Source organism: Betta splendens, chromosome 5 (assembly GCF_900634795.4).
Source record: "Betta splendens chromosome 5, fBetSpl5.4, whole genome shotgun sequence".
Taxonomy (NCBI): domain Eukaryota; kingdom Metazoa; phylum Chordata; class Actinopteri; order Anabantiformes; family Osphronemidae; genus Betta; species Betta splendens.
In genome coordinates, this window is record NC_040885.2 from 15311927 (window position 1) to 15336756 (window position 24830).

Sequence of the window (24830 nt, forward strand, 5' to 3'; positions counted from 1 at the left end):
TTACAGGCCTGTTTGTTGACCAAACAGCTTGTTCCCATTACTCCACTCAGACCTAGGTGAACAAGACTTGCTTGTATGTTGGTTAGCGTGGGGAGACGCCACATGCTTTTCATTAGACAGATGAACCGTCCTGTGTAATGTATCTGTTTTGTGTCAGAGCACATAAGAAAGATGAGGGGCTGTTACTGGTGTCGGCGTGTGTTTGTGAGCAATTAGGGGCCGTCGTGTGTGTGTGTGTGTGTGTGTGTGTGTGTGTGTGTGTGTTGGAGAGCATCTAGGCCTCAACAGCCAATGCTTTCAGTTACGAGTTCTGGGATGTGGCACGTTTGAAGAGCATCAGACGCATCTTTTTTGGCGGAGGCCTGCGAGGAGGCGCACGTTCCCTGAGAAACCGCGACATCTGTTGTCTGCGGGAAGACGGCGAAGGATGGAGGGGTCCCTCCGGTCCGGTGGACGCACTGCGGACTAATTGGTGCGAGGGCCTGTGTGCGAGCCGGCGGAGGAGGGGCGTCTGAGCGGCGCGCAGAGAGGAAGGAAGACAGGCCACCTCGTTCCCACAAGATGGGCAGCGACAAAACACAAGCGAAATACAGAAAGGAACGGGGCTGCGAGATGCCCCCCCCCCCTCCCCTCCCCTCCCACTGTAACCATTCCAGACCCAGACTCCAGACTAGCCTCATCCTTGTAATTTAGATTAATTTCTTCCACATTTTCCTCAGGGATTAGGCTGTGACCCAACCGCCCCCCCTCCCACGCTGCACACACACACACACACACAGACACACACATACACACACACACACACACACACACACACACACACACACACACACACACACACACACACACACACACACACACACACACATCTCACCCCCTACCATAGTTTCTTAATGCTCTCATTATTGAACTACATTCCCTTCACAGCCAAACCAAGCTTCACAGACCACCCCCCACCCCCGCCTCCACACACACACACACACACACACACACACACACACACACACACACACACACACACACACACACACACACACACACACACTGAAACCAATGAAGACATATGAACCCTGGTCCGTGTTAAATGACTGCATTGATTACACTGTCAACACAACGGTTGTGTCCTAGTAGCAGGAGTGCATCATTATATTAAGTATGTGAAGTACCTTATATGAAGTGTAACACTCAGCTGCTATTGTAATGGCAACAATTACTGACCTACCACAAGTGGCCCGTTAGGGAACAGTCCCCTGGACTTTCCGTTTAACTTCCCTCTCTCCTCTTTGCTCTGTCAGGATGCTGAAGTCCACCCCGGCAGCGTCCCCAGACGACGTCTAATTCACCGCATTGTCTCACTGCTGTCTAATAGAACACAGCAGGCGAATACCAGCCAAGTGTACTCACTGGAGCTCCAGGTGTGCTGGTCTGAAGCCACAGGCGTGAGTCAAAGGCACAGACGCGGCTCACAAGTTCCACACAACGGCAAGGAAATCCATGCCAATCTGGTGAAAAGCGGCCACAACTTGTTTACCTTCGTCCGTGAATCGCGGTTTTGTGTTCGAAACCCGTCATCGCAGACAGCAAACGACTGGCCAGGAGAAAGGTTGACTTCTGTTACACTTCTAATCAAATGTGTCTGTCATGGAACATGATTAAAAAACTCACACAATAAGTTTACACGTACGAGCTACTTTGAACACGCTGACACTGGGATGTGTGAGATTTTGCAGGATTTGTTCCAATCGTCATCTGAGTCTTGAATTGCTCCTCTATTACTGAACTAACGTGACCTCATCTTCTGATTTCCACATGAGAATCTACTGTTGTGTGTGTGACTTGTCGCTTGTGACAGGACTACAGTTTAACTCATAAAGCGGTTTCAGTGGTTGGGAGCTGCAAGCAAGCGATTAGTCTGAGTGCAAATGAGCCTTAATCCACAACAGACTCCAAAAACAGTCAAAGGGAAGTGGTTGGACTGAATGAAGGGTGAAAGTAAAGTGCTAAGTATGTGGGAACATGGCAGTGAGAATGTGGTATTCACGAAGCATGTTTTTGATCCTGTAACATTTGTAACGGCGTTAATGCAACGTTTATGGCAATATAAGAAAGCAATATTCAAACCGCTTCCCCAATAAGCTAAAAAAATATCAGCTGCTCTAAATGGATTTACTGGAGAGAGTGAAGTAATAATAAAAGACTGAACATTCAATGAGATTTGCGAGGCTCTTTAGCGTTTCTGGCACAGTGCTCCTGCGTCCTGACAGCCGTGTCATGTGACTCGCTGTGACCCACATAGAAAGGTCACTCAGTCAGAGCTGCCATCCAGCCGCAGCTCGGTGGCCGCGGAGCTGAGGAGCGGCCCTGGGCTCTTCAATGAGATCACAGGATTCAATTAGCATTTCCAGTGTCTGATGAAGTATGCGAGCCTTTTCATCTTCCAGGAACGGGCCCAGTGGAGGTAACAGGGAAGCTCAACAAGTCCATGCTCGCTTTCTTTTCCCAGCCTTGATGCAGTAGGTGTGTCAGAGGTGAATCGCTCCAACTCGCTTACAGTTGGGAGAGTGTTTGACCAGTTACTATGCGGCATGTGTTTTGGAAAACAAGGTAATAAACTGTGATTTGTGTGAAGGTTTTACAGTAATATCAGTAATATGATGTATTCGTACTTTTAGCTTCACCGATCTCAGAATCGAGTGGTGAATTAAATGTGATACTTGTGACTCTAGCACTCTTCTGGCAATGAATTTGCAGAAAGCCGGACGTTTCACAGCCCACGGCTGCAGAAAGCGGTCCTGTGATGAGACACAGCAGACTGACACCAGGAAAACAACAGCTGCGGGACAGAAGACGCAGCAAAGGCCGCGCCGAAGCCTCAACCAGGCAGCGAAGACGCTTGGAGTCCTACTGTTCGGTCCCTCCACCAACCCCCCCCCTCCCATTACCTCTCAGCACAGCTAACATGATTTACTGAAGGCAGTTAAACTCAACCGCTGTGAGGGCAGCGCGCCATCAGGATGACAGGTCTGGTTAGACAGGTTCCGAGGGGAGAGGCTGATACTTGTCTAACCGCTCACTGCGACGCACCGCTGCCGCCGCCTCTCACCGTGGAGCCTGGCCTTTGTGCCGCGGCCGCGTTCACCTGCTGACCTCCAGCGCGGAGCGGAGCGGAGCGCGCGCTCCCGCTGCAGGAGCGCTTCCGAGAAGCGCAGTGCGTCACGCGCTGGCGCGTCCAGCGATGCGTCACGCGCTGACGCGCCAACGCGTTCGAGTTGTCGCTGGTTTCGAGTTACTTGAGCTCAAACACTTGAGCTCCCGAAGCGCGCAGACTATGAATCAGCTGACGGCTGGGCGAGGGATGATGAAGGGGATCCCACGCGCGGTGTGCGCATCGCTCGATCGGTCTCACACACATCAAAGGAGCCGCCCATCTGCGGCGACACTCGATTCCCACAGTGGACGAACACCTTGACGCACGAGCAGACGTGTGGGAGCGCAAGCGTGGAGCGAGCGGCGAGACGCGGGGCCGACTGCAATCCATTGAGTTTGTGTCAACAAGCCATTTGTCCGCTCTCAGTCGCGCCTCGTTTTTCATCACATGATGTACTTTTGAGGTCTCTGCCTTCGCCGAGCCACAGCTCATTTGTGAAGCTATGTGAGAGCGGATAATGATGCCCACTGTTCCCATCGCTTTGGGAATTTTTCCCCCGCCGTTTATTAATAGGACGCTCTCCCAACACATGACTAAACCATCATCTGAGAATCACAGCTGGAAACGATGCTAGAGGACAACAGTGTGTGTTACTGTCGCCTAGGCAACGTCACTGAATCACTGCATCAGATTTAAGGCTTTATTTTTTTAATTTTCTTAAAACTTTAAAACATTTTTTTACATAAAAGTAGCTTGTGCCCACTTTCTAAAATCTACCTGATAAAAAACTAACCCATTTATAAAAGTTTAACACGTCATAAAAAGTGAAACCATACACCAGAGGAATACCATTATTTACAGAAGCCCATTAAATTACAACATAAATTAGAAAATATTTACATCCAGGACAAGACACTGCATAAACTTCTATGGAATTTAATGTCTAAAACATTTTAAATTTTAAAAGCGAGGAATATGTACATTTACACACATTCTCACAACACACACTCTGGAAAGACTTAAGTGTTTCATAGGTGGATGTTACCTGGAGGTTTTTAAATACTAAAAGATTGATGGGTCTCTAAAAATGGTCACAAAAACATGTTCTCACCGCCAGATGCGAGAGATAGAGTAACAGTAGAAGCATTGCTTTGCATGAAACCATGCGTTTAATCCACAAACACTGAGGAGGCTTCTGTTCCAACTTTAAAACACTCTGTTCTGTTACAGACAGAACCAGACAACTAAGTAAATGTCTTTTTTTCCATACGAGCCTACATAAGATTCAAATCAGCTTCCATGAACAAAGCACAATAACACTGAAGTGGTTGTACAACTCCAGCACAAAAAGTTAAAGACAATGAAGTGGATCTTCTCTATTTTTCCATATAAAAAATGTCCTTTGCAGTTCCATTGAGACGCAGGAAATCAGTGGATTTGCCTCTAGACAGAGCAGGAGGAGGAGAAGGAGGGTGGTGCTGAGAGGAATCCACAGCCACAGCAGCTCATCTTGAAATGATGTCCTCTAGGGCGAGAAAAAAAACAACTGTATGCGCTTTGTTCAGTTCTACTTCTTGTTAGTGGCGTGCAGGTCCCATGGTTGCAGCATGGCTGCACTGGCAACGGTTTTGGATAGTTGCGGTGCTATGATTGCGTCTTAATAGGTCAGGATCCCAATCCAGACCAATCCACAGGCGTCTATCACAGGTGCCAACACAGACTGGTTTGCAACCAGCTGTGACAAGACTTTAGAAATTCTTAACTTCTAAAAAAAATTTAAAAAGTTATAAATTGAATAGGTCACAGACATACACTCACACCAATTCAGTTTCAATAAGACAATACTAAATATTTTTTTTAAGAAAGTCCAAAAAGGGCAGTGAGATTAAGGGACTCTAAGGTTCTCGAGTTCATAGGGGTCGCCTCCGAGCTCTCATTTCCTGTGCTTGTCCATTTTGTCGCTGGATTTGCCTCCGCTGTCCGACGAGCCCTGCGTGTCGCTGCCGGAGCTCAGGTACATCTTGTCCACTTGTTTGAGTGCCTCGTTCAGGTAGTTCTGGAGGGAGGTCATGGCGGCGCAGATGGCCGGCGAGCCGAAGCCATGGGTGATGAGGCTGAAGTGAGTCAGGCAGCCCTGGATTCCAGGCTCCAGGATGGGCGCCGGCCGAGAGTTCCCCAGCGGTGACCGGTCCTGAGTGAGCAGGTCCGTGAACTCCTTGCAGATTTGCCTGCAAGTAGGAAGTGAATGAATGACCGACATATTTGCAGACAAACTGCTATAAATCGGGGGCGGACAACATTGTCGTCTTCACCACCGAGCCGCTTACTTGGCAGCGAGGAGCATGTTCTTGCGGGAGTTGACCTCGTTGCGTTCCACGTGCGGCCTGCCCAGGTATTCGGCAATGGCCTTCGCGGGGAACTCGGTTTCACAGACGTAGCCGAAGTCCCTCGCCAGATGAACGGCTTCACCTAAAGCGGAGGAGGAACATGCAAACCGTGAGGGAGGCCTCCCCAACAAGAGCGTTCAGCAGTGAGCTAGCGGAGGAGCGGAACTCGGATGCAAGGGGCTTCGGGGAAGAACCAGCGAGACGACGGTTCCTGTCCGGAGGGTGGGTTGTCTTGCATGGGTATAATAGGCTTATGTGGGGAAGCGCCGGTCGAGAGCGCCCGCAGCACCAGCGCCACCACTTATCGACGGACGCTCACGTCGCTGGAGAACGTGGGCCGCTATTTTAGAAGCACCGGCTTTAAGGTCAGCTGGGCCTCCTGGCTAGAGGGACACGAGATAACAAGGCTTAATTCAGCTTTGAAGGTCTCTAAATAACACCGGCCTCCAGCCATCTGCTGCACACAAACATCGGCCCTTTCATAAAAATATATTTTATATATATAAAAACAGTGTGGGGGGAATAAACAGATTCTAGCACCACCCGAGGCAAGTAGATGTGGTTTAAACAACACCAGGAAGAAGGTTTGACTGGCAACGCCATCAAAGAGCATTTAGCTACTGGTCTCGTTCTCAGATTGTAACTCATCCGGTTTTAACTCATAGGAGAATCTCGAGATTTTGTTAAAGTGTCTGTTTTCTTTCTCGCCTGCGTGTGCACAGTCCACTCCATCTTGAAGCATACCATCCAATTACATGCATGTTCTGCAGAGCAGCTCGTCTGACTGTTCGCTACAGGAAGCGGACGCGACTCACGCTGCCACATTCTCGTACCGTTTGGAGCAACATTCCAGGCCGGCAAAGCAGCAATTACAGCGTCCATACCTTCTACTAGCGAGGTGAGCAGGGTCACGTTGGCTGCCTTCCTCCTTCCTGCAGGCAGGTTGAGTCCGATTTTGTCCAGTTTCTCTCTCAGGGACCGGCCTCCGTTTTTTGACTTGGCTCTGCAGACGGAAAAGCAGAAAATAGGTGTTAAAACTACACGAATGTCACCGTTTTCACCTCATAGGACGACGTTGATGAAGACGTCAAGGGAATTCTTGAGCGGTAACAGCCACCAATTATATTTGACTGGTAACGTGGTAGCGTTCATGTTTATTGTCTTTTCCTTATAGCTGCCGTTTGATTGACAGAACTGCGTCAACACCTGCTTAGTAGGAAATTAATGCCTTTTGTTATCGTTGCAGCCGCTTCGCATTGAGGAGGCCCAACGTGCTTTCACGAGGCCTTGCTGCCGTGGAGCACACAACACTGCTCACAAGCGAATCAAAACGGGCTCCTCTGACCTAAAAAAAGCGCCGACATCATCAACGCTTCCGCTTAAAGAGTGCAACGGAGGAATCGCTCGTACGCGGCAACACTTAAACTCTCCACTTGCCGTGGTCAATTCAGTTTTCCGCATGACTGGCGGCCGAAGCTCTCGCACTCCACAGCGAGTGAGAGAGGAAGCATCTTTAGTGTGTGTGTGTGTGTGTTCCCCACCCCTTCATCCCCTCGTCCCTCAGTTCACAATCCCCCTCCTATTGCTATATGACCTACTTAAGTGTGTCTGTTTGCGTATGGCTGCGTGTGTGTGTGTCCGTGTCAGCATTAACGCAGACACATGGGAAGCGGCAAATGTGCTCCACAAGCACAAAACGCTCCCGTCAGGACTCGCTGGAACCGCGGCGCTAGCTTGCGCGCCGTGGGGTCAAGCGCGGCGCTAGCTTGCGCGCAGACGGAGCTAGCCGCGCTGAAAGCCCCCCGACACACGCACACGGAGAAAACGGACCCGCTGAGCCTTCAGATTGGTGCCAACTGTGCTGACGCAACCCGTCCCCAGAAGAAGCCTAAATTGCAGACCGCACAAAGAATGTCACAAATGTTACGCAAAAACACACAAAAAAAACAAAAAAAAAAAAAAAACTGATGAGCCAAGCTGTTCTCTGACATAAACCCTTTCCCAAGGCCCACTGAGTATTAGCCCATTGCTGCAGCAGCTCCTCAGGTTAAAGCGAATCAAAGAAACCCGGCTTTGTAAGGAAGTTAGAGATCATAAACGGGGTTGGGTTAGTCGTCGTCGTGTCCCCTCTGACCTGCGTAAGACCCCTCCCAGGAGCGACGCGTTGAGGCACTCCGGAGGCGACAGGCGTCTCTGGACCTCGGCCACGGTGACCTTGTACTTGGAGGTGGAGCTCAGCAAGGAGAGGCGGCCCGGCACGGAGCAGAACACCTCGGTGGGGTTGGACACCATGCCCAGCAGGGACTCCTTCTGGAAGGGGAGGCCCAGAGCGTTGCCTTTGGGCAGCGTCACGGGACCTGGAAGCGGGCGGGAACAAAAAAAAGGCAGGTGAGCTGAGAGTGAGGAGGTTCAACGAGAAGAAAAGATGCTTATAGTGCAGCGGGTTTTATTCCTACATGCTGTGCTCTCCTGTACAGTAACATGAGGAAGACTGAATGCAGCTCTGTCTAACGGCGACAAGCTTCTGCTTAAGGCTTTGGGCAAATGGTTATAAACTGAACATCATCCACAAACAGTCACATACAAACACACAGCCCCTCATCTGACCACACTCGGACCTTTGCTTCTCATCATCCAGGCCCACAAATTGACACTGATGCTAAGCTAAAAATTGGAGTCAGCCCAAAAGTGTGGCCGACGGGTTTCAAATGTTGACAGTCAGTCGTCGGACAAACACAACAGCACAGCACAACTACAGTACAAAAACAGAGCCGTCGTCATCCTCACCCGCCAGAAAGCCCCCCTCATAATAAGTCCTCTGTACGCGATCAAGGTTCCTGCCACCTCGTAGTCCTAATACTGAGACAGAAATCAGAGTCACGTGAGTGCTTCAAGGCGCGTCTCGGGCACATGCTTGGGAATGACATGCCATTGTTTACAAGTGGGAAGCCTAGATTGCCCATAGCGTGCCCTTGAGCATGGGAACCATATAATGAGCAGCCACTGATTTCTGTGACGAGCGCAGGCGGGTTGGCCTGTCGCTTCCGACCGTGCGCCAGGTTCTCTCAGGACACCTTTTAAAAAAAAAAAAAAAAGGGAGCGACGTTGCATTGCAGCAGCCGAGAATTAGCCGCGATTCTGTGCGTTTTTTAAAAGAAGCCAAAACGCGCCTGGTCTAAGGTTCAAGTCCGGCCTGAAAGCAGATGTGGGAGAACCCAACTGCAGCCGATCTCGCGCTCGCTCTCTGACTCACGGTCTGTTTAATGAAGCCCTGATGACAAAACAGTGGAAATAGGTTCTCCCTGAAAACAGGTCATGTCCCAACAAATGACTAAACTGTCCTTCACATGCAAGTCTGATGCCACACCCGCAGAGAGCTGGTTCAGCAGAGCCAAACACCGCGTCGACATCCACTCAGAAGTTCCTGTTAACGTGAACTGAAAGGAGCTGCAATTGCGGGCTTAACCGGCCTAAAGCTGCTCCAGAACCACCCCCCCCCCTCTCACCGTCAACACGGAGTTTGTGAGATTGCTCAATTTTCGTGTCATGTCAGCTATAGCCTGTCGCTTTTGAAAGGGATCAGTGTTTTCCCACCGGGCACCCATTCAGGCACCTTCGCCGGCAGAATGGAGCGAGGATCGCGCCGAGCGAGGATAAGTGCATCCCGTGGTTTGCGAGGGATTATTATTGTGCGCAGCGCGAGTACAAACAGACGAACTCCTCCTCGGCGCTGCTCTCGTGGTGCCCGGACATGCCGCTGTAGAAGCTGTAACACCTCCGAGTACATATAGCCAAGAATTACAGTCCCTGCCGGTAATTACCGCCTGATTATATAGAGCTCTTTACAAAGCCCTCTTTTCCTTTTGCACGAATGGGTCGTAAATGCGGCAGAAACTCACCTTTTTTGATGACTGTCTGATCTGCCATAATAATACTGTGGTCATCTACATGCTGATAACAAAAAGGAGAGAGGTGGAAATGAGCACACATGCAGCAAAATAGCTCCTATGGTCAAAACATTCAACGTCATTTAACCACTAAAGGAATAAATTAACAATATGTAATATATAGAATAATTAGTCATATTCTGCTACTTTTAATCTTCTGTTCTACATAATTATGCATGTGATGAACAGCTTCATTTAATTTATTGCATGATGCATTAGAATGTTCATCTCCCTGTCTTCAAATACGTCCACATTTGCCCACTGTTTTTGCAGTAGACAGGGGTCAGCGTGGGACAAAGGCCTGCTGACACCGGGCCCACGCTGACCCCCGCGTGCCACAAAAGGTAAACAGGTGGTGGGTCTGAACCAACGCAGGGACATATTCCACTCACTTGGACGTCCTCCAGTCCGTGTCCCATGTCGTGCATCCCTATGTTATCGCCAATAACCGAGGCATCGAGGCCGTGCCCGTGCGGCGGCACCAGCTCCGGCCGTCGGAACCTGCCCCCGGACGAGCCTCCATCCAGGCCCAGGATCGGGCTCGTCAGGCCGCTCCGCGCGTGCGCGCCGAGCCCGTCCTGGCCCGGCCGGCCGGGCCACGGCTGCTGCTGGTTCGACGACGGAGGCTGGTGTAGGGAGTTGATGTTGAACGGGTCGCCGAGGTGCGAGTAGGGGTCGCTGGGCTGCGGGTAGGAGATGGGCTGGTAGGGCGGCGGGAAGTACGGAGGCTGGAAGTCCGAACTGGTCGAGTGTGAGAGGGAGGGAGACGGGCTGTAGAGGTGCTGGCTGACCGCTGGCAGGTGAGGCAGCCGGGGGTTCCCATTGCTGTTGCCGTCGTGCCTTTCCTGAGGAGTACACGACAAGATTATTATTAATTATCCTTTTCTACTATTTTAAATTGCATTAAACTATTTTCTTTCTCTACTCAGACTTTTTCTGCAGACTTTGGGAGCCAATAACGATTTTTTTTTATTATTAGGATTTTTAATTTAAAGGTTGTTTATGCTATTATGACATGACGGTTTCATTTTTTGCTGTTTTTTTTTCCACGTGCCACATGCGTAATTAGCAAAGTTTGTTCAACCGCTGCCTCGTTTGCGCTGAACGTTTCCGTGAATTCATATTTTGTATTTTACATGTTAAAAAAAACAACCAGATAAAAAGTAAACTCAACGCGTTTTCTTTCCCGTCGCTGAAGTGAAAACTTGAGTTTACGGCGCCACGGAGCCGTTTCCTCCGCTTTGCGTCTCTGTCCAAACTCACCTCACAGTCGTCCTCATATTTCACGTTGTCGGCTAATTTCCACAACATTCTGACAAAGAAAACGTGTCTCCCTCGGAGCAAAAGAATAAAAACAGGGAACCGAAGGGGAAAAGTCGCCCGCGAATTAATCCAGATGTGGAGGAACCGAGCGCTTCCTGGTGATCATGAACCCCGTCGTTCTCCGGCCGCGGCAGAAGGCGAAGTTGTGGCTGAAGCGGAGCACTGACCGACGCACACCCCGAGCGACTGAGTGTCCGTCCGCACTTGTGCGTTTCCACCGACAGGATGAAAAGAAAACAACAGCCGCCGCGGAGCAACGTTCCCCCCTCGTCGGGTCAATGTGCTCTGCAGGTCTGTCGTGAAAGTCACCGAAAACGGTGCATATGAGAAACTCGACTCCCTCTCATGGACAAAATAGTGACGTTCAGTCTTATTGGTGCAAACTTGTGCACTGCGCTATATCTGCACGGGCGCCCGGGGTGGGCGTCGCCACGCCTGGTGATGTCAGTGCGAGGGGAGAAATGAAAATATTGCTGATTGGCGGGACAGAAGTCCAATCACCGTCCCGTCCGTCTGTCGGTGCAGCGTCGGGGCAAAGACTGGGCGTGAAGGGACTGCGCCGCTGCTGGAGTCCACTGCGGCTTCGCTGCACCGAGTGAAGCCTCTCATCACTGTCTCGTTTGCTTTACGGTTTGTTTAGATTAAGCCCCAGCTCAAAAGGCAGGGCTTTTAATTTGATAGGACCGTACCTGTAGGCTGTTTCAGGACACACTTCATGAAACAAATTAGCATCTGCCTGTTGGAATAAAGATTAACGTTCATAAGAAGTTCTCTTCAGTCGGGAGGCCCTACTGTAAAAACACGGGTCATGCGGTTACTGTGAGTAGATTCAGTGTCAAAATAAGCAGGACATGAAATAATTATAAAGGGATGAGTTTGAAGGAGGGTGACGATATGAAGCCTGGAAGACTTCGAGCCAAATTTAATGCCCAACACATAAAAACGCTAAATCTATTTTAGGGCTGTTTATTGGTTAAAAAGTAATTTTCTTAAATTATTAGACGAAGTTAATTAGACTATATATTGTTATAATTTTGCAAATATCATTATAATCATTATTTATTATTATTATTATTATTATTATTATTATTAGTAGTAGTAGTAGTAGTAGTAGTAGTAGTATTATTATGTTCACCTAAAAGCAGCCTTTTATCAACATCCAATTTGAAGGATTGAATATTTTAGTAGACATTACATAAACCCAAGACATTTCATTTCGGTATTTCACAAATGTTTAAATTGCATTTAAGTCAAAGTCTAGTCGCCTAATATCTCCTGTATGTTTATCTGGTGGAGCTCTGTTAGGAACACAACAAAGCACGGATTTGCATCAAACGTCAAGAGGATATGAGTTATTGATAGTGTCCATAATGCTTCTGAGAATTTCCAGAAAATTCAATTAGAATACAAAGCAATTGCATAAAACCAAAACTAAATAAACCCAGTAAAAACCACTTCAACTCCAGGCGATATTCACGCTGTGTAACAGCTGATTATACTAATTTTGTTATCCAGCCTCAAGCTACATGTAGGTTATTCCAAAAATGTGTGCATTAGCGATAATCAGTGATCGTGAATTAGGGAGGATTTTAACTAATCAATCAGTATTTTTTTCTGTTTTTGTAGAAGTTTTTAAAAATTGAACGATCAACTTCAGGGTTTTACAAAAATAAGAACGAAAAAAATACTGCAATATGTTTTGAAGGAGTTAAGAAAACGTCCGACGATCGTTTAGTCTGGTTAAAAACCTAAAATCCAACATCTATTTATTTTGACCCAAATTAATAATCATAGCAAAATATGTGACATGATTCTGAGCAAACAGCCTTTTCCGTGTCGGCGTTAATCACGGCGCATCCCGAAGCGCACGGGGCGCTGCGCGGCTACAAACAGGTGATTATGGTGCAAAGCAATAAACGGAGCACAGCCTCGGCGAACGCGGTGAACGTGAAGCGCGTTGAGTTAAATTAAATCGGCCCTGAGCGCAACGACGCTGGCGTGAACTCACCCTCCACTCTAGCCTCTCCAGCACAGACATCTGCAAGTCTCCAATCCCACTGAAACTCTGCGGAATGAGCGAGACTCACTTTGCCGACTTCACCTGATAGTCTTGCACTGCGCATGCGCCAGCAAATGTAAAACACCTGAGTAGGATCAATCAAAAGGAAAAGAATGAAAAGTATATACAGTTCTTAGTAAATGCAGCCACTTTTTACATAAAACACCCTACAGATTTGAAATAGATTAAATTAGGAAAACCACGCTAAGACTATAATAATAATGATGATAATTGTAAACATAACGTAAATTAAATATGAGTCATGGGATTAGATCTAGGCCTATAACTGGTGTAGTTTAATAAGTAAGCACATAATTATCTGCCATTGTTGAGGTAAAAATGAAACAATTTCATAGTCACTGAAGTTGAAGAAAAAGTGAAATAAGACGTAGGGAACTTTCAAGATGAGGTAATTCCAGCCAAAAGCCACATCGCCCCAGGCTGACTGAGAGAATCTGCTTTCAAAAGCCACTGAAGCTTTTTAAGGCCTAAAATGCTGCTGGTTATCTGATCTTCCCAGATACTTCAGCTTAAACCAGTGAGCAGATCAAAGTGTCTTCGCTATGTGGTTGAGAATGCAGCTTAGGCTACATATCTTCTGCTGAGAAAAGAACCACACATGTCTGACACCTGACAACTATGGGAATAATTTGTGTATTTTTATTTAAAGGCGTGACCACAATAAATCACACGGTCACATAAATAGGTCTATGACTTCCAGCTTTAATCTCAAATTTGTATTTTTAGGTCAGATTTAATTATCTTTTCAGATTTGTGAATTAAAACAAAACTGTAATCAAACAATTGAACTCTATTGTTGTAAACAAAGTTTCTTAGTTGAAAATGTGCAACTTTTTTTTCATTGCATCATTGTTAATAGATTTATTAATAACTACATTCACATCTATCCCACATTTTTGAGCATCCAAAAGTAATATTTCTAAAAAAGGGTTTTACATCACAAACAGTTGCGTTAGTGGTTTTTAAACGAGGTCATTTGGGAATAAAAAAGAGACTTGCATGACCTTTGTGGTCCGTATTATTGTTGTGTTGTTTGTTAAAGAGACACCGAAGTTAAAAAAAAACAAAAAACAAAAAAAAAAAACCTAAACGAGCTCTGTAAAAATCAATCAGTAAAAACAAATAAGAGTTATAAAGTGCAGCTGAAGAACAACAGAGCATGCGCTGTTTATCTAAGTGTTTACCCGGAGTCATTGTATTATTTATGGTGCAACTACTTCTCATGAGATGCAGGCAGCCTCTGCTTCGCACGTTCGCTCTGGAGACTTATGTTCTACTTATAGGCCTCTGCTGCCCCCTGGTGGCGTCATCCCGCCATTACAACACAAATCCATGCAATACATACAAATGATACATACTGTAGCAGCATATATCCATCCATCCATTTTCTACTGCTGAATCCCGTGCAGGGGGTCTGGAGCCTATCCCAGCAGGCTGCAGGCGGGAGGCGGGGTAACCCTGAACAGGTCGCCAGCCTATTGCAGGGCTGTAGCAGCATACAGTATATAGGATATACTGACCGATTATTTTCTTTCTAACTAATAATATTTTTGTGGCCTAATTTGAAATTCAATTCAAATGAGGAATTCTGAATTATTCCCAAACCTACTGCAGGTATGGGCTTTGTTCTTTAGTAAGTGACCAGAACATTTGTTGAAAGTCATTAAACAGCTTCATCCATCAGTAGGTTTTCTGTATGAACTGTTATATTGGAAATACTGAACTACTACTGAACTACTACATAGAAATGGATAGCCTGGGGAGCTATTACCTTGAAAAACAAAACCCTGAATACTCCAGAACTAAACCACAAAACCTGACCTGAGTCTACTTCCTTCTAAATAAAGTAAAAGACGGGACTTAACCATTATTACAATTTACATATTAACAAATGAACAAGTTCTACTGAACATAGTGTTCATAATTTTGCACAAAGGGCAAAATGCAAGATATTAAGGAACAGCAGCTTCAGTAATATACATGTGTTGCCAGCTGGGTGTACCTCAGTCAACAGCTTTCACACCTCTTTCACACAAACATGTAAAGTTTTTCCCCTGTTGTAGGTGCTGCTGTCACTGCAGATCTCTTCGGACTTCTTATCCTCCTGCGAGCAGATAACATACACTGCTCTATTATCGTAACATGACTCGTTGAGCCTCGTAATGTAGGTGGCACGAAATACAGAGTGGACATTGTTTAAAGGAAATGCTTGTGTCTGAGTAGAAATTTATTGACATTTTGTCATTACATGCAAAAAAGAATCAGATTGACCGTCTATTACAAATAAAACTCTTATAATCGCTAAAACAAAGAGGTGTAAAAACATGAGATATTGCAGCTTAACTAAACTTTGCAAATTACAAATTGAAAACCTAAATTCTCTTACTCATCAGATCAAAGAGACTTTTAGAAAAAAACAAAAACATAACATAACAACAATAAAAACATCCTGAAGTTCATGATGTTGCTCAAGGTTGATGGGTTTGCATACAGGGAACAGTTCTCATTCAGTAGGAGAGGAGAGTAGTGTGTAGAGAGCAAAATTTGCCCTGTGAGCACTAGGGGACAGCAGAGTGAAAAGGATGACGTTTGGACCAAATCTCAAAATACCTCTAAATGAACAGAGGTGTGGAGAATACATGTGGGAGAATTACGTTGCAAAACAAAGTCTGAGCAGCCTGGGGAGCCATTAACATATGTTCACAACATGTAAACACTCAGCTACTGGGAACTTGAGGGACATGTCAGGGATACGGCCGCACATTAGCGGTGAATGGGTGTCTCTTTGTGTGCACGCGTGTGTTTGTGTGCAGCGAGCGGTGCTGACTAACGCATCACAAATCAGCGCCAGTTACTAGAAGTGATACGGGGTGTGGGTGACCCAGTTGGACGTCTGCTCTTTGGTGCGCTTGGCGGAGCTGTGGCTGGTGAACAGGGATTTGAAGGCCTCCGACTTCTCCTTCATCTCCTGGATGGACCTCTTGCTGCCAGGGGCCGTCGAAGATTTGGTGACTTTGGAGGAGCCGGACGAACCCGAAGACCCGGCAACAGCTGGGTCACAGAAAAAAAAAAAAAAAAGGCCATGAGCGAATATTTAAAGAAAGACAAACACGAATACGTAAGTTGTGAGAGGTACCTAGCTGGCCGGCTTCACCGCCATTTTGAACTGAAGCTCCTGTTGCTGTATCTTCCTGTGGTGACTGTGTGTTGCCTGCAAAACAGAACATTATGTCCTACTATTTTGTCTGACTCGAAGCTTTGAAAACCCAGCTGATGCTGGTTGTCAGCACTTTGCAGACGCGTGGTGCTTAAAGCAGGCTTCACACAAACCCTTTGACTCTTGTGGCGTCGACACAGCCTCAGCGGCTTTGGTCTTCTTTGATTTCTAAACAGCAAGAATATGTTGAGAACAAATCATGTCTACTTTCAAAAACCCAATTTAATGTATTTGTGTAAATTTATTACCAACAACCATCTTTTTAAAGATGGGACCATAACACTCACCTTAGTTTTGGTTTTGGCTCGTCTCTCTTCCATCTTCTCCCTCAGCTTCTCCACATCCTCCTTGGTGCCATTGAGCACAATGACATCCTCCTCTTTAAAAGGGTCCCCACACTAAAGCAGTGGAATAATATGACATAAAGCCCATTAAGAATGCAGTTATTACATGTGAATGTTGAAGATTCACTCACTTGTGTTCTAATATCTGTGGTGTAAAAAACATTCAGGCAAAGTTAAAACAGGAAGAAAAAAAAAAAAAAAAGAGTTCAAACATTTTTAAATTGTCTCACATGTCTGTGACAGAGGTTGGCAGCTGTATTCGAGACAAAGCCATGTATTTATAAACACGTTTCACAATGGCGTCACAATGACTGACGTGCTTCACAGTGATGCTCTGCTAAAGTATAGTTCTTTTTCAGAGTAATCCACTTGTCAGGTTCAGGTGTTCAACTGGTGAGGAGATTTGATTTGCAAAACAATAATTTGTTTATCTTGAGTAATGTGATTTTTTCCATTGTCTGATGCCTTTGATTTACACATATAGGCTTAAGGGGAAGTCATAAAATATGCTTTCTATTTACAACAAAACCTTTAAGTAAAAAGGAAAATATACAAACATTAGGTAAACTAAAGATCACAATACTTAAATATTTGCCCTGTCACGGCACAGCATGTATTTTCATTTTATTTGCATGTAGGCAAAATAGTTACATCATTTGGTTTTATCTGTTTTGAGTCCCCACTTGTCTGACCTGCCAACACATAAGCACTTTGTGTAGCAAGTGCTATGAGTGTATAAATGAACATGTGCGTATATTAATATAAGGTTTTCCATAATCAGCCTTAGGCTGCAATGCCTGTGATGTATGTTGACGTTCGAGTCATTCGTATTCTCACAGCAGAGACCCTAACTTTCCCGGATGTTATTTCAGCTTGTAGAAGTAAACATACATAAACTGATTGGGATGATGCAAATCTGATAAACAAGGCTCAACATGCTTTATAACACGCATCTATAAAACAGAAACTCCCCTGAGTATCCAGGGAGCTATTGTGCGTTAGGCTCAGTGGACTGGACGTAAACTCCAGCCATGTGCTCTGTTCAAAACAAGAGAGATAATCTCAGAGGCCGAGCAGGCGGCAGACAAACCCCGTGGAGGCTGGTGTGAAGTTGGCTGCTCTACGGTTTCTGTGAGAGAAAACCCCTGAAACCGGAAAAATGCTATTTGAAATGGGTAAAAGTGAGCAGAAATTAAAGACGTAAATAAAAAGGCAGTAGAGATGTACCAGCGATTAGGAAATAGGAAGAGGAGAGTGGAAAAAGCTCTTAAGTGGAGAGAGAGCAAGCGTGAGTGTGTGTGAGTGTGTTCAGGCTGCGGCTGGTAACCAGGCAGACGCGGTCTTCACCTCGTGGGGCTGTGGGGGAAGTGCCCTATCAGCAACGAATACAACTGCAGAAAACACACACACATGCGCACACACACACACACACACAAGCGCAAATGACTCTTTCTTACTCCGCCACTGATGTGAGCTCAGAGAACAGTCTCCCAGGTCACTCACTGCAACACGCAACAACCAAGCAGGGCCACCAAGCTGGGAGCAAACACATGACTGAGGCTGCTCCGGCCCATGATGGCACCTTTGGAAAGGACTCGCTCGGTGCCGGACCTCTAATGGATTGTAGCAGCAGCCTGAGTCACAGGTAACAAGCTTCACTACAAGAACTCCAGGACTCGAAGGTAACTTCATGGTCTGTATTCGTGTGCTTACTATGCTTGACTTAGCAAGATCTTTCATTTGGCGAGGCCAAAACCGGACATCACAATCTTATGACTAACAGCTATTTTTTCAGATTTTGTTGAGATAATAATGATCCAGGTTCCAAAAGCGTACCGCAAACAGGAAGAGAGATTGGATTCGGAGGAATACGGAGTAGCTTCAAGGTTCAAGAATATCTGTCTATATCTAAAATCAAGTTGTGCGCTAAATCGGTAACATTGGTCTGGACGGTGCTAAACTAGTCTATAAATGATAGTAAAGATGGTTTCAAACCTTTAATAAATGTGTTGGCTTCCTGAGTTTTTCAGTATCCGTCAAGTCCTGTTCAGACACTTTCATTATTATTGCTGACAAAAGTAAAACGGCTTCCTTTTTTCACTTCCATTTTTGGTTGGAAACGATGTTGAAATTGCACATGAGCGGATTAAAAAAAACAAAGAGTTTTTGCCTTCAGAAATGATACTTTTAAAAGACAAAAGATGACGCTTCTTTCTGTGAACGCGTCACAGATAAAAATAGCGAATACAGCACATCAGCGGTTGAAAATGGCTTCATCGGTTAGTGCTAACCTACATTTTGAATTATTTAACATCCCTCAGGGTCTGGGACCCTTAAGATAACAGCTAATCTTATTTTTGCAGGAGCTTTATCTGCGGTGCCTCTGTGTGGATGCAGTGAACCAGGGCTATTATGTGGCAGCTTGAAGGAAAGAAGTTCAGCTTCGTTTTATGCCTGGGCATCAGTATGATTTCCCTTTCAGTCCTGTACTTCAGGATAAAGACACAGCCAGACCCTAAACTCCTGAAGACTTCACGTTTCAGGCTCGTCTCCAGTAAATGCACAGCCTTTCTGCCTGCCACAGAGGAAGGAGTAGAATGGTACCACCATGACTGGCAGGTATGTCTGTTTTCCCTCTACAGTCGCAAGGAAAAGTAAGTAGCCCATTTGAAATCTATAATATTAAACACACACACACAATGAAACACAACTATGAATTAAGTAATTATAAAAGAAAACTAAAACGATGCAGCAAATAATATATAAATTGTCTAGACAATGCTGAGTGGGAGTCACTCAAACCTGGACCTGTAGTCTGTCAGAGAAATAAGAATTTGGGTCGAACAACATAAGTCTAATTAATAATATTTTCATTATCGCTTACGTTTAAGAGATTTGATTTTACAATATTGCTAAACTGGTACTTTTTACAAAGCGTCACAGTCTCAAACTGTGGAGCCAAAGCTCAATGCTACAAAGCTCTGACCCTCAACCACACTTTTAAATTCCAATGAGCTCGACGCTAATAAGTGGGAAGAGTTTATGCTGCCGTTTGAAATAAAAACGCCTCTCATGCATGTATGTGTGGCTAATTTCAGTCAGCTGCTTAGTTCCTGCAGCCTCTCGGACAAAACTCCCACCTGACCGAACCAAACCGCGCAGCCAGATAAACTCCTGAACAAAGGAGCGTGAGCTGAGCCTGGGCAGCTCTCCATCTCACTGATTTTAGCCTCTCTCCTAAAAATAACCTGGTCTACTAAGCAATTCACATCAGATGCTTATTCCTAAAAAGGGCATTTTTGGTCAGAACAAGATATCTAGCTGATATCTATTTATGAAGAGGTCTGAGGAAAATGACCCCCCCCCCCAAAGTCATTCTGCTTTCTGGTAGCGAAATGTGATCTGATTGTCGCTAAAACCACAAACGTAAACAAACTATTATTGCAGCTGTGGATTAGACTTGCAAAACATTTGGGAGAAGCCATGATATGGGAAAGACAACAGAGGCAGTTCCAATAGACCTTTTTTTTTATTTCTCTACAGGTAGAGAGCTACGTTTTGAACAGTGGCTTGCAGTGCTCTGATTTGATAAGAGAACTACACTTCATTACAAGTCCTCTTAGCCAGGAGGAGGAGGACTATCCCTTAGCGTTCATTGTAACTATTCACAAAGACCTGGAGCTTTTTGTGCGCTTGCTACGAGCCATTTACATGCCACAAAACATCTACTGCATTCATGTGGACTCCAAGGCGACAAGAGAGTACAAGGCAGCAGTACAGAGGCTGGTTAGCTGCTTTCAAAACGTGTTCCTCTCCAGCCACAGCGAGACAGTCACATATGCTGGGTTTTCCCGTCTACAAGCAGACCTCAACTGCATGCAAGATTTAGTCAAGTCGAAGGTACGCTGGAAGAAGGTGGTGAACCTGTGTGGTCAGGATTTCCCCGTCAAGAGCAACAGAGAGCTGGTACAATACATGCAGAGTAAACTGTGGAGGGACAGGAACATGACACCCGGCGTCAAACAACCAGCATCCATGTGGCACAGGACACATCTCCAGCACATAGAGATCAAGGGGTCTCACGTAGCTCTGAAAGGACATAAAAAAGCACCTCCTCCGCACAATCTGCAAGTGTATTTTGGAACGGCCTACTACGCGCTCACGAGAGCCTTCGTGGACTTTGTTCTGAAAAGCCAGATAGCGAGAGAGCTCCTGCAGTGGTCCAAAGACACATTTAGCCCAGATGAGCACTACTGGGTGACACTCAACCATATCAAAGGTAAACTGACGGATCCATTCTCTCTTCTGCAATACAAATCTTAGTGTTAGGCCATTAATTATTAACTCATGTTATTGCGATGCTCAAACAACCAGAGTTATGAACTACACCAGCACAACTAATACAAGGTCAAACTGCATGTTTGATTCATAGCAATTTATTCACTAAAGCATTTGGTTTTATTCCAAAAATGTTTTATTAATAATGTTGTGCCTTTTTATTTAACTAATGTCATGAATGATACCTTTAACCAATATAATGTATATAATGTGTATCATATACAGATCATCAGGACTGCTCTTTTAATTTTCAAAAGCTTCTTAGTTACTAAAAAATACTGTGGAGCTAAATATATAAAGGCTTTTTAAAACACCATGTCACACACACAGTAGGTCTGAGCTACTATTTATCTGATATAATGAATTAAATACAGACAGACTTCTTTGGTTGATCATCATGATAAAACTTGGCAAATGTTTGTGCACTGCCTTTTGAAGTAGGTGAGAAGATTAACTAGCATGAGGCAAAGGAAATCATCAAGGAAGGGGAATTGTTGATATTTGGTTAACTCACCCACTCACAGTACAGAGCAGTAACAGAGCTGATTTGCAGTAATATTCTATGGAAATCATATTTGTATTTTGCAGTGAACGCTGCATCCTTAAAAAAAAATGTTCAGTGAAATTAGTTGAAAGATTAACTATTCCTTTTGCCCAATGGCATTTGAAGACGCTCCGGGCAGCTACATAGATGGAGGCTGGGAAGGAGAAATCCGTGCAATCAAATGGAGGGATCAAGAGGGAAGAAAGCACAATGGCTGCAAAGGTACATCACAACAGAGCAGGACTATTTATTATTTAGACTCATTGTGTTTAAAGACAGTTCTAAGTAGTGCCACATTTCTCCCCACAAACACACAGCATCACTGAGAGCCAAGCTTCACAGTTCTGTGAAGCTTACAAATGGTATGGTATGGTTATTTCATATAAAAGCTCATAAGCAAAACTAATGTCATTCCAGGGCATTATGTACGAGACATCTGCGTTTATGGAACAGAAGACGTGCAATGGATCATCAATCTGAACAGCATGTTTGCCAATAAGTTTGAGAGTCGCACCTACCCAGAGGCACTGGATTGTCTGGAGCTGTGGCATAGAAACAAGGTGCTGAGCCAGGCAACGGTTCCCAGAGACTCATCATGGCTGCTTGTTACACAGAGGAAATCAAGCCACAGCAACAGCAGCTACCTCACCAGCAGTGCTGAAACATAAGCGCTGCTGATGTACCAAGCAGATTTGTGCTACGGTTCAGACCATGTGCCAAAAGGGAAGCAAAGAGACAAAGCACTGCCCACTTCCAGACTCTGTTCATTGCTGCCGTTTACAGATGTATTTGTCTATTTATTAAATATTTAAGTAATAATATTATTGTAATATTTAAGACATATTTAAAATAAAGCACATTTCATGTAATATCAGATTTGCAATGGTAAATTGATTATTAAAATATCTGTTTTGCTTACACTGCTGCTAAAACTTAAAACCTCTCGCACAAAAAAAACAAGTTAGAAGCAGGTGGACCCAGTCTAAATATTAAAAGGCTGAGGAGCCTAACCTTGGCTAAGTTATCTGTATGATCTGTGGAGTGTTTCACTTGAACAGAAACAGAAACTGCTCCTGACTAGTGCTTGATGTGGGCTAAAAGCAGGTCGCACGCTGTCTATCCAGAGAGAAAGTAGAGTACGTAGACAGAAAGGTGAACAGTATGCTCTGTTTAGGTCTAGCCAAGTAACATAAAGCTGGTAAGGTACTGTTTCTAAAAGCAGACAAATTGCCCAAGTCATGAAAAGCAAGCCTTCAATTTCTCATGTCAAAAACTAGGATATTTTTCACTAGCCATTACTTCAATTGTGTCATGTGAATGTAGATTCAGCACAAGAATTCATCATGAAAGTCTCAGCAAACTGCTTAATTCAAAGCCTGAGCCTGAACACAAGTAAGACTTTATCAGTGCTATTAACAGAAGGTGGAGAGGCCCACAAGAAGAAATGGAACAGTGTGTGACAGGATGTCACTGTAGTTTAGATAAGATCTGTGACACACTAAAAACTACAGTCTCATTGATTTGGTTGTTTCGAATCTTTTCACACGTTACACTTTCACATAATGTCCAGAAAGAGCAGCTACCAATGACTTCATTTTCTCAAACAAACACACAAGTAGACTAAATATTTATCCACATTTCTTTTAGTGAAAAAGCTAATCAAGAGCACAAAGGTACACTTGAGAAAGTCTTTTATGTGTCTTTATACCAATGTCTGTCAAAGGTTATACAAACATGAGACTGATTTACTTGAGCAGGGGTTAAGGAGAAACTCATAGGACGGAATGAAATATTACTCACCTTATGGCAAATTTCTGTCTTAACCTCCTTCAGTGCCCGATCAGAAAAGACACAGCCACAGGTCTGCAGGTAACAAAACCTAAAAACAGAATTATGAAGAAACCTGAGACAAAAACATCTCTTTACAGACATCTCAATCCCTCCACAGAGTAAACAAAAGCCTTTCATGGGCATTTTGTTGTTTTGTTTCATTTTGTATTTTTTTGTTTCTATGCAGAATATTCTCAAATATTGATAAGATGCAAATAGATACTTCTTTCAATCATTATTTAGCATTTTGAAATTTAGTATGAGGTTATTTACCTATGCCTGCCGTTCATCTCCAGTCCAACAACTGGGCAGATGAACATGCCACAGTGGACGTCCTCATATTTGTCACCTTTAATATTGCTTCTCTCACCTTCCCATTCAGGATTATCAGTCAAATTGAGTTCCTTGATATCCTAAACAAGAACCACACCAATTTAATCACATTTATAAAGAATCCTCAAATAAGAGAAATACGAATATTATTATAGATGTATACATCAGGGTTAGAATGAAGTCTCATGCATTGACGTCAGTATTTTCACCTTTATCCCACGGATGTGTGTAACAGCCTCTGCGTTGGGTCTCTCGGCAGATTTATCCAGAAGATATTCAATGACAGCATCTTTGTTATAGAGTCTGGAAGAGAACCATGATCTTCAGTGTGATAGCAGTAATCTCTGCCCCACGGAAATAAAGTCGGGACTTACTTTCCCAGTTCACAAGCAACTATGGGGCGTCTGAGTTTCTCCTGGCTCAGGGCGCAGTGCTTCCACTTGGCCGCCAGCTCTGCATTTTTATCAACCTGGATGCACAAATTCAAAAGACGCTTGTTTTTGTTTGCCTGTGTGGCTTCAGCCACGTCCCTGTGTCGTGTATACTGTGTCTCAAGCGAGTATATGTCGCAGTAAGGGCAGATCGTTAGATCAGAAGTAAACAAATTAAACGTTATAAGTTAGCTTATTTAACCTCCTCTTATTATGTTACCATAGAAGAAGGCTAGCTGAAGCTAAGCTAACTAGTAATGTAACGCTAACTAACGACTCTCAGCTAACAAAATACTCCATACACACTCATTCTGGTGATAACGTTGTGTCTTAATGACTTCACTGTGATCTTAAACGTTATGACCACACACGCATTTTAATAATGTTTACGAACACTGTTCACTACGAGACTGTATTCGAATGCTAACCAGGTAACAACCTGCTAATAGCCACCGAGAACTGTCAGAATACGTTGGGAAGAAATACAGCGAACACACCTTCTCAACTTTTTTGGGTCCTTTTACCAACTCGTGCCTCTTAGGAATCGTTCCGCCATCACATCCCATCTTGAAGGCTTCCCTGTGGTGTTAAATTAAGCAGTTGGGTTCCTATAGTTAAAACTAGCTCCCCACGCTAAGCAGGAAGTCCCTGGGTTGTAAACAAACGACAATAGTGCGTATGTTCAACAAATATGATGTCGCCCCCTGGTGGCCGATTGTACAACAACATCATAACGTGTGCTTCTAGGCATCATCCACTGTGCGGAAGCATCGCTCCACTTAAAGTAATTTATGTGCCTCACACTGTACAGCCACAACTAAATACAAGTGACAAGCAAGCAAAGGGGCACCATTTACCATAAATACAGTATAATAAATATAATAATAAAACTCTTGTGTTGTTAAACG

The 24830-nt window shown here is 44.8% G+C and overlaps 3 protein-coding genes across 10 annotated transcripts; 1 reads left to right on the forward strand and 2 right to left on the reverse strand.

Annotated features, from left to right (window-relative positions):
• Nucleotides 1-3834: 3834 nt before the first annotated feature.
• tfap2c (transcription factor AP-2 gamma (activating enhancer binding protein 2 gamma)) lies at nt 3835-12968 on the reverse strand. 4 transcript variants are annotated; one of them, XM_029150701.2, is made up of 8 exons: nt 12814-12968; nt 9875-10327; nt 9435-9486; nt 8323-8394; nt 7670-7892; nt 6420-6538; nt 5476-5617; nt 3835-5376 (listed from the first exon to the last, which is right to left on the reverse strand). In XM_029150701.2, the coding sequence occupies exons 1-8, from the start codon at nt 12841-12843 to the stop codon at nt 5082-5084; spliced, it is 1386 nt and encodes a 461-aa protein (XP_029006534.1). In that variant the 5' UTR covers nt 12844-12968; the 3' UTR covers nt 3835-5081. The 4 variants fall into 4 exon arrangements, with proteins under 4 accessions (XP_029006534.1, XP_029006533.1, XP_029006536.1 ...); XM_029150700.3 differs by lacking the exon at nt 12814-12968 and adding an exon at nt 10746-11709; XM_029150703.2 differs by lacking the exon at nt 8323-8394.
• A 2126-nt stretch (nt 12969-15094) lies between these two features.
• On the reverse strand, nt 15095-24597 carry rtf2 (replication termination factor 2). The gene is made up of 9 exons (XM_029150708.3): nt 24420-24597; nt 23866-23960; nt 23701-23794; nt 23432-23571; nt 23129-23207; nt 16390-16500; nt 16216-16270; nt 16022-16096; nt 15095-15936 (listed from the first exon to the last, which is right to left on the reverse strand). Exons 1-9 carry the CDS (start codon nt 24486-24488, stop codon nt 15740-15742), a joined length of 915 nt encoding a protein of 304 aa, XP_029006541.1. The 5' UTR covers nt 24489-24597; the 3' UTR covers nt 15095-15739.
• Nucleotides 17856-22199, forward strand: gcnt7 (glucosaminyl (N-acetyl) transferase family member 7). Of its 5 annotated transcripts, none has more exons than XM_029150706.3 (5): nt 17856-18725; nt 18810-19065; nt 19990-20725; nt 21455-21550; nt 21746-22199. In XM_029150706.3, the coding sequence occupies exons 2-5, from the start codon at nt 18859-18861 to the stop codon at nt 21994-21996; spliced, it is 1290 nt and encodes a 429-aa protein (XP_029006539.1). In that variant the 5' UTR covers nt 17856-18725; nt 18810-18858; the 3' UTR covers nt 21997-22199. The 5 variants fall into 5 exon arrangements, with proteins under 5 accessions (XP_029006539.1, XP_055365015.1, XP_029006538.1 ...); XM_055509040.1 differs by having other exon boundaries at nt 17856-18332; XM_029150705.2 differs by having other exon boundaries at nt 17856-18128.
• Nucleotides 24598-24830: the final 233 nt, after the last annotated feature.

Excerpts from the sequence above, each read along its gene's own strand:
- gcnt7 (XM_029150704.3), top strand. The coding sequence starts at position 18,859 with ATGTGGCAGCTTGAAGGAAAGAAGTTCAGCTTCGTTTTATGCCTGGGC. Across the intron at positions 19,066-19,989 it reads GGTACCACCATGACTGGCAG|GTAGAGAGCTACGTTTTGAA; the intron begins GTATGTCTGTTT and ends ATTTCTCTACAG. Across the intron at positions 21,551-21,745 it reads AAAGCACAATGGCTGCAAAG|GGCATTATGTACGAGACATC; the intron begins GTACATCACAAC and ends ATGTCATTCCAG.
- rtf2 (XM_029150708.3), bottom strand. The coding sequence starts at position 24,488 with ATGGGATGTGATGGCGGAACGATTCCTAAGAGGCACGAGTTGGTAAAA. Across the intron at positions 16,501-23,128 it reads AGACAGAAATTTGCCATAAG|TGTGGGGACCCTTTTAAAGA; the intron begins GTGAGTAATATT and ends CCACTGCTTTAG. Across the intron at positions 16,097-16,215 it reads GACGCCACAAGAGTCAAAGG|GCAACACACAGTCACCACAG; the intron begins GTTTGTGTGAAG and ends TCTGTTTTGCAG.
- tfap2c (XM_029150700.3), bottom strand. The coding sequence starts at position 10,793 with ATGTTGTGGAAATTAGCCGACAACGTGAAATATGAGGACGACTGTGAG. Across the intron at positions 10,328-10,745 it reads AATATGAGGACGACTGTGAG|GAAAGGCACGACGGCAACAG; the intron begins GTGAGTTTGGAC and ends TGTACTCCTCAG. Across the intron at positions 9,487-9,874 it reads ACGGACTGGAGGACGTCCAA|CATGTAGATGACCACAGTAT; the intron begins GTGAGTGGAATA and ends TTTTGTTATCAG.